At 41.3% G+C, this 9,239-nt stretch overlaps 1 protein-coding gene across 2 annotated transcripts in view; it reads left to right on the top strand.

Moving 5' to 3' along the window:
- DROSHA (drosha, ribonuclease type III) overlaps window positions 1-9,239 on the top strand; it is a 176,475-nt gene that overhangs the window by 137,818 nt on the left and 29,418 nt on the right. For both annotated transcript variants that reach the window (XM_006896787.1, XM_006896786.1), the window contains one exon: window positions 7,729-7,773. In XM_006896787.1, the coding sequence (XP_006896849.1) occupies window positions 7,729-7,773 (45 nt within the window). The remainder of the gene's footprint in view (window positions 1-7,728; window positions 7,774-9,239) is intronic.

Genomic DNA, 9,239 nt, shown 5'->3' with positions numbered 1-9,239 from the left:
CCCCCCCCCGCCGAAACCTCATCTTTCCTCCTGACCACATTCAGTTCATTACGAATAGGAACATAAGAAGGCTTTGCTTCATTTACAAGTATCTTGATGATATATTCTGTAGCGACTGACACTCTACCCTTTGCTAGCTCAGATAAAGTTACAGCCCTTTGACTTTACTCAGCAATCTGTGTTCTTTCTGGAAATGATGTAAACTTGGTAAATGCATATATATTTTCAAATTCAGTTGACTGTACATGTGTACTCAGGCCAGGAATGCAGTGCAGAAGTACCTTTTATTTTTGTGCAGATTATACTTTAAGAAAATATGGTAGCATATAACATAGCTCGTTGTTACTAAAATAGCATATTAGGCCATTAATATTGCTGGTGATACCTTTTTAATCCTGTTAGTAATAGAGCATACTTGATGCTTTTTGCACCAAAAACAAGCCAATTCAACATTTAAAGGGAGAGGTAACTCTGCATTGCAAATTGAAATGTCATTATAATTGAATGAAATAGCCCTCATAGAGCAATAACGCACATAGGAAGCCAATGTTTTAAGCCTTTGTGAAACCTACAGCTTAAGTGGCTGTCTGATGCTATTACTGTGTTACTTAGGATAGTTAAGAAATAAAAGAATCAATAAGTTTGAAAAGCATGGCACGGATGATGTTCATACCTGAGGATTTGGGTTTTAAATTTGGTTTTGTGGTGGTATGTGAACAAGTAGGCGTCTTGATGAATATCTGTAATTGATGGCATGGATTATAGGGCGTTTGAAATTGCCTTTCAACAGTAGGAGCTCTGGTTGTCCAGCTTAGTGGGTTAGGAGTTGAGCTGCCAACCAAAAAGCAAGTGGTTCGATGTCACTGGCTGCTGTCTGGGAGAAAGATGGCTGGCCTCCTCCCATGTGATTTACAGAGGGTCAGCAGTTGGTTTCCACTCGCCACCAGTGGTAACATCACATTCAGTAAGTCATGCACATTTTGTTTCCCGATGTTGTTGTTGATTGCCTTCAAGTTGAGCATGACTCATAGAGACCCTATGAAGAAAGGCCTGAAGCCGTTTATCACAGTTCATAGGGTTTTCGGAGGCATGTTGTTGAGGAAGTGGATGCCACTCCTGCTAGTGGCTGCAATTCCAGCAATGTAACAGTATTCATTCTGTTTCTTCCTGAGCTTCTCTGTTTGTATTTGCATATCTTTTCTGCCCCCTCTTTGACTGTATGGAGCTCTGGTGGCCTAGTGAGTTGTGCTCTTAACCCAAAGGCACTTCTTTAATGGTTCAAACCCATCAGCAGCCCTGAGAGAAAGATGGGCTCTCCCCTCTCATGCATATTATGGCCTCAAAAACTCACTTTAGAGTCAGCTCTGGATTCAGCCTGACTCAGTGGTAATGAGTTTGGGAGTTTATGGGTGATTTTTTTTTAAAAAAAATACTTCTTTGTAACCGGTGTTTTTTGACATATACTGCCTTTTTGGGTTCATCTGGCTGGTTGTTTTGAGAAACCCGTTCCTCGCAGGTGTCTATGTTCAATTTATAGGCCTGTCGATTGTTTGGCTGAAAGGGCCATAATATCGAGGGTTTCTATTCCACCAGTTTTTATCAGATCGGTAAGTCTGCCCTGGTTTCAGAATTTTTTTGCTTTGTTTATATTTTCTCCTGCTCTGTCCAGGACTCTCTTTTGGGATCCCAGCCTGAGCAGTCTGTTGTAGTAGCTGGGCACCATCTAGTTGTTCTGATTTCAAGATAGTAGAGCCTGTTGTTCAGATGACAAGAAGCTTAAGATCTCTTCTCAAAAAACAAGGAACTCATATGCAATATTATTCAAAATGGATGACCCTGGAGGACATGATGCTCAGTAAAATATCTCAGTCACAAAAGGACAAATACTGCATGGTGCCACTGTTGTAGAAAGTGACTGACATCAGGGTTGGTGTAAGACTGAGAAAAACTGGATAGATTATATATACTGAATTGCTGAATTGAAACAGATGAGGAAGAGAACAGTTTAAAAGTGATATATGATAGCATATTATGATTATCACAGGAATCTAGAATTAAGGTTGCATAGTGGAGTGCATTTGGGGCAGCAGGGGGGCAGGGTCTGGGTTGGGGGGATTGTATACCAATGAAGAAGTTTATCTTTTGCTTTTCAAAGAGAGAGTGAACTGGGGGGAGTGGGGATAAAGAAAAAAGTGCAACAATGAATGAATGAAAATCCAAAATCACTGTAAATGTTCATTGAAATTAATAAAACAAAATTGAAAAAAAAAAAAAAAAGATCTCAAGTCTTACAATAGCCGTTCTGGTCTTTATCCTTTGTTGACAGTTTCGGCAACTTCCTTCCCCCTTTCTGCAGTCTTTCTCCCCCCCCCGCCCTTCCCTGGGAGGTCACACTGGAAGGCTGGGAGAAGAGCAGGGATTAGAGGCTTGGCTTTTTATTGCTAGTCCCCCCCCCCCCCCCTTCCCTTGCCTCCTGAACACTCTTCTCTTCGGTTATCCCTGCTTGCCACCATCCCATTGTAACACCTTACTCGTCTGCCACTTTGTGTTTCTGATTTCCTGAATTACACGCACTTTGATACCTTGTATTCTTAATAGCACCAGAGTTTTCCATTGGTTTCCTTTCCCTCTTTAAACTGCTTCTCTCCCGCTTGTCAACTTAGCAAGCTTATCTTGCATTTCCAGTACCTGGTAGAGGGCAGCATGTGTACTATTTAATAAATATTTGTTAAAAGAAGAAAATGAATGAAGGGCTAAGTGAAAAAGCAGAGTGTGAACATTCTCTTCCAATAAGATAGCAGAGATTCAGAATTTGTTTTAGTGTTTCTTTTATGGAACACGACAGGGCTCAGTAATACATGGTCTTTGCACATCAGCATTTTCGAGAATGCTTGGACCTCCTAACTTGTTTGATCTCTCCACGTTGGTTTATGTTTTCCTAGTGTTAGCATGTGAGAGGTGTTGGCAGGCCAGAGTGCTCTTGCACTGTGGTATTATAAAAGCCTAATCAGGCCTAGACTGCCAGGGACAAGCTACAGACATACGAACTCAGACTTACTGCCTCCATGCAGCACGGGAGGGCACCCTCCTCAGAGGAAGGATGGGGCGGCCGTTGTCAGGCCCGGTTCATGTTGTGAGATGCTTCATGCTGCGAGATGCCGAGGAGAGGAGGGACCAGTTCTCGGTTGGTTGCCTTTTCTGAGCCCAGATTAGGAGAAGCAGGGGATTAATTTGTTATTGGGTGCAGTCAGTCATGAGGCAAGGGCAGTGTTAACAACAGGATGTCTGCAGTAATCTTTATTCAGGAGATGAGAAATAGCCAAGCAGGTCGGGAGCAACACTGACGAGAAGCACAGTGGTTACTCAGAAAGGGGCTTGTTAAGTCATTTTACAGCTGCTCTGTGACCTTGAGGGAGCAGCCTTGGTTTCCTGTTCACTTCGCAGCTGGTTTTGTCACTGTGGTCCCCCAGCCTGATGAGCAGCACGGCGGCCTGAACTGCTTTTTTAGTCTTTCATCCCCAAACACCTTTACTTCTTAAGTATGTCAATCTTTCAGTACTTAACTGTGATCCTTCCAGCTTTACTGGGTTTGTTCTTGCCCATTTTTTTTTTTTTATGGATCATCTCCATGAACCTCTTAATGAGATAACTAGTTGTTGAGTCGACCTGATTTATGACGACCCCCTCTTTCAGAGGAGAGCTGTGCTCCATGGGGTGTTCAGTGGCCGACACTGTAATTAGAGCGCCATGCTTTTCTTTTGAGGTACCTGAGGGTGGTCTTTCCGGTTAGCAGCTGAGCACACTGTTTGCACCGTCTCAGAACTTCCTTCAGAAGACAGAGCGGTTTCATGATACAGTCTTTACTATTTTCCCTTTATATATCCCATTGTGTGATCATACCTATGTTATTTCTAACCTACCCCTGCCTTCCCTCTCTATACTCGGCTATCAGTTGCTTCTAACTAGCTTTTCTTGAGTATCCCACAGACAGGCACCTCATATTCAACCTGGTTAGATACCTTTTAAAACTAAAATTTAGTAGTAACATACTGTATTTGGTTGAATAATATAATACAGAGTAAGTACTTGTCCCTTTTATAACCAAAACTCACTTCAATCATCCTTTGTTTTGGACATTCATTCATCATCCTATGAGCCCTTGTTTTAAGATAGGCGTGGAATTCCCATCTAGATATTTTCCATCATGTTTTCTCTGACACCAGTCTGCTGAGAAACTCTTGCGTGCAGTGTGTGGATGGGGTAAGGGAAGTGGAAGTCAAGTGGTCTAGATGTGAGGTAGTGTGTCATGAGGCTAGGGTGGCTTGGGACACAGTGGCAGCAGCGATTGTGTGAGAAATTGAGATTGTGAGGAAACAGCATGAAGAAGGAGAAAGGTGAAGCAGGACCCTTGCGCTTTGGAGACTACGGTTGGTCAAGCAGTTGATCACTGTTGACAGTAATCACCATCGCTGATACAATTACTTCTGTGTGACATCCTTGGACCTGATACTTTTAATGTGGTGCCACAGAACTTTGAAGAAGCTTCTGTGATTGTCTTACACTTAAGAAAACAGAGGCTTAGAGAGGTTGGTGAACTTGTTAACATGGAATTAGGAGTAAGACAGAGTAACTCTTGCATTTGTGGTCTTCCCTAACATGATACTCTCTAGCTTAAGGTGAGTGGTCAAAAGCTATCTTTTGTCTATGTTGGATATGAGGTTAAGATATTGTTGAGACACTTGAGTCCAGGACTCATCGCTTAGGTCAGAGGTAGAAAGTGTAGCAGAGTTGAGTCCAGATTGAGGGAGTTTAATTAGACCAGTGACAATGGTGGAATTCTCCAGGAGAGAGGAGTATAAATAGCTCAGGCAAAGACTGAAGCTTCAGAGGATAGGAAAACGAAACAAGATTTTTTTTTTTTTGTGGTAGATGTGATTTAATTTCTCTTGAGTAAGTTTCATGGAGTAGAATTGTAATTGTTGTGGTGACTATTACATTTAGCTATATAAGAAATTGCTGGGAGATCCAAGATGGCAGCGGAGGCAGAGGCAGTGTGGTGAGCTGTGGGAGCAGTGAACCACTTAAAGCAGGGCCATTACGAAACAAGATTTTTGTGAGAACAAGGTCAAGTTGCAAGAATAACATGATATTCATTACAAGTCATGCTACATAGATTTCAAGAGAAAAACTCTTGGTCAGGAGAATGTCTTGAAAATCCCCTAAAAGCCATGTTGGATTAATCAGTGAGCTACGTAATCATGGGCTACTACTTGTGCTCACTCACTAATCTGTGAGGAACAGTTTTTTCAAAGATTCTGTTTCTAAGTAAGCCTGGTCTCGGTCTTTGTCACATCCTCATGTCACCTTCCTAAAGAAGCCTTTTTAAATTTACAGTCCCTGACGGGAACTGAGTTCCCAGTAAGCAAAGTGAGCTTAGGTTTACTGTTGTTGTTGTTGTTATGTGCCGTTGAGTTGTTTGCGACTCATGGCGACCCTGTGCACAACAGCCCTAAACTGTGCTCTATCCTGTGCCAATCTCATTGCCTCTGACACACCCATCCCGATTACACCAGTCACTGAATCAATCCACCTCATAGAGGGTCTTCCTCTCCTGCACTGTCCCTCCACTCTACCAAGCATGATGTCCCTCTCCAAGGACCTGTCCCTCCTTACAACATGTCCAAAGTATCTCAGACAAAGCCCCAGAATCCTTGCCTCCAAGGAGCAGCCTGGTTTAACCCTCTCTAGGATGAATCTGTTTGTTTTCCTGGCAGTCCATGGTACATTCAATACTCTTCTCCAGCACCACAGCTCAAAGGCGTCAATTCTCCTTCTATCCTCCCTAGTCATTGTCCAACTCTCTGATGCATAACAAGTGATTGCAAAGACCATGGCCTGTATCAGGCGCATCTTAGTCTCCAGAGAGACACCGCTGCTCTTGAGTACTTTAGAGAGTGTTTCCTTAATTATGTGATAAGGTATTGTGCTGCCAACCTGAAGGCATGCAGTTTGAATCCACCAGTGCCTCCGCAGGAGAAAGATGACCAGTCAGTTCCGTGTGATTCACTGTCTAAAAATCCCCTGGCAAGTCAGCTGTGGGTTGGTTCTGACTCAGTGGTATAAAACAACAGTAGCTTCCTAACTGTAGTGAACAGATTCACTTACTCTTTTTTTTTTTTAATCACATGTAGTGAAATTGTTCACTACAGATTAATAAGTACACACAAATATTTAAGCACCTTTAAAAAAAATATTGGCCAAAAAAAATTATTAACATTTAAGTATATTAAAAAAAGTTGTACAAAAATGCTAGATATTTTATCACCATGTATATCACACATGATAGTGAATTTTCCTTTGTTTTTCTCAGAAAAACCTTTTTTAAAATAAAGTTCCTTTCTGTGCTTTAACTTTTTAAAATTATTAACTTCAAAAACCTAACATCAAGACCATAAAGCTCAGTCAGAGATTCCCTAGAGTCTAAAAGAAAAGCATTCCTACCCTGAAGAAGTTCTAGTGATAGCAGCTTTTCAATTGAACTCAATAGGTACGGTAACATACTAGGGGATTTTTGTTCATTCATTCCCCACATTTCAAGTAAACATCTATATGATCCATAGTTAAAATGCATCCTCAGAGAAGGAAGCACAACTGAATTAGAGGGAGTTTTCTACTCTTGTCTTAAAACAGCACCTTAACTCAGAGCATGTGGCCACTCAAATACACTAAGTGACTTTATAGTTTCTCCCCCCCTTTATTATTTTCCACTTTATTTTATATTGATTTTCATACAGAATTTGTATACACTGTGCATCATTCATGTACATTGTATTTCACACATCCCTACATTTACTTCATAGATGATTACTTACATCCATTGTGTTTTATGAAATTAATCACCATTGATCTATGCCTACTATTACCCCATCTTTCCAGGTCCCCATTGGATGCATCTCGATTCCTTCACACCCTACTCCTCTGCTCACCAAGCTTTGTTGTCTTAGTGATATCCTCCTCCCCTCACTTTCTATACCCCCTCCCCTCCCCTTCCTATTTTGGATTTTCATGCCCATCTTAGTTATCCTTCTATTTATACAATAATAATCTTATGCAGTATTAGTTCTTATGAGACTGAGTTTGTTCACTCAGCATAATGCTCTCTAGACTCTCCCATGTTATATAATATTTTATAAAACCATTGATCCTCAGTGCTGCATAGTATTCTAGTGTGTGAATGTACCATGGTTTCTTAGTCCATTCGTTTGTTGATGGAAATTTGGACTGTTTCCATATTTTTGCTGTTGTGAGTAATGCTGCTTTGAACATACATGTACATATTTCCATTTGTGACTCAGTTCTGTTTGCCTTGGGGTCTGTTCCTAATAGCAGAATAGCTGGGTCATAAGGGATTTGTATGTTCAGCTTTTTGAGGAAAGCCAAATTGCCTTCTAAAGTGACTTAGTTTTGAAAGGTGTCTTTGACTTCTTGGGGTGAGTCTGGTACTTTCTACTCCAGGTAACTTAATAGGCTAATTAGAGTCACTGCAGGCAGCGTGAGTGGTGAATAATCGGGAAAAAGAACACTTTGTTTGTGAGCATGGTTGAGTCTGCATTAAGTAGAGTCAGCATCTGAGATAGTCGAGTATTTCAAATAATGCCATTCCATTGAGTGCCCTGGGGATTGTTGGATGGCGCCCTTGGGCATTAAAGGCATCTCTCCTTTTCCCAGGACCTTCGAGAAGTCTGGCTCAATTATCCTCTCCACCCGCTCCAGGTGAGTGTCTCCTTCCAGTCTGCAGTGGGTTGCTGAGCCTCTGCTGGGAGTTTTTCTTTCGTTTGCCCTTGCCCCCTGCTGCTTTCATCCTTTGAGACCCCTCAGTGGCATCTTGACGTTCCGCTGCAGCGTCACAACTGGGAAACTTGGGAACCAAGAGTCAAGTGAACCTGGACATTCTGCTTCTGTGACCCAGCCTGCGAAGGGGACACTGGGGGTTCCCTTGGCTCACAAGCAGGAGCACTTCCTTGGGCAGAGATGTCTTGTGGGGAGAAACCACATATTTAAAGAATTTGCTTCCAGTATGTCTGCATGCCTGCTATTATAGAGAAAATAATACAGGAGCAAGCCTGGACTCATTGAAAAAGTAGAAAACAAATGGAAATAACACTGATAAATTGTAAGCTAATTTGGATGCTAGACTTTGAGGGCTTTGACTCACATTGGCAAAAACATGTTGTAAAGTAAATGCTTAGTAGAGTACGTTGATTTTTTTTTTCTTGTGATTTCAGGATTTAAAGATTTATGCACAGTTACCTCCTTTCCCCAGCCAGTTTAAAAATTCTCAATATTCTTTACTTTTATTTCTGTTTCAGTATGGAGATAAAGCTGTACATACATGCACACATATGCATATTTATATACGCATGTGTGCATAAAATACAGCAACACAAAAAATAAACATAATAAGAATAATCACCAGTGGCTGAATGCTTATAAGAGGCTTTACAGAAATAAATTACATTAATTCTGAGTACTTTTAAGACTGTTTTATTAATAAAAAAATAATCAGTCGAAGTTGCCTGAAGTTGTTGAAAGCATTCATTTTAATTATACTTTTCATATTTACTCACTACTGGTTGTTAAAAGGCTCATCTTTCTGTAGAGTACCTACTTCTAGAATAATCTCCAGCGTGAGCTGAATCAAATTTAATGACACTCAAGTTGCCAAAACAGACCAGTTTCCGAAAGTGGTCAGGCTGCTTTGATGGGTTCTCAGAGTGGGTCCTCCTTCAGCCGTGTCCGAATTAGCTGGGAACTCGGCAGAGAGGGAGAGAGACACACCTCAGGCCCCACCGTAGACCTACTGAATTAGAAACTTAGTGGGTACGGCCCTGCCGTCTGCATTGAAGAAGCCCTGCACACATTCTTCTGAACACTGACGTCGGGGAGCCAGTGCTCTAGGAGATATATATATTTCCCACCAGCTGTTCTTTAGCTTGCATTTTCCTGGGAGATTTAGAATAATACTCGGAATTTTGAACTATCTGTGTACAGTACTTGGCCTTGGAATTTGATAGAAGATTGAAAAGACTCTTTGAGCCTTCTTTAAATATTAGGTTTGTTTGCCGTTGTAAGAACTGAGAAAGACACTTCCATGCTTTATTGCCATTTCAGAAATTCTGCCCATGGGAAGGTACTTTTACAAAACACTTTCTAGCCTAGAATTGGTAATTTCTATTTTT

This window comes from Elephantulus edwardii, unplaced genomic scaffold (assembly GCF_000299155.1).
Source record: "Elephantulus edwardii isolate Elephantulus edwardi_28Jun2011 unplaced genomic scaffold, EleEdw1.0 scaffold00191, whole genome shotgun sequence".
Taxonomy (NCBI): Eukaryota; Metazoa; Chordata; class Mammalia; order Macroscelidea; family Macroscelididae; genus Elephantulus; species Elephantulus edwardii.
Note: the sequence above shows the minus strand (reverse complement) of the source record. Positions and strands in the feature narration are given on the sequence as shown.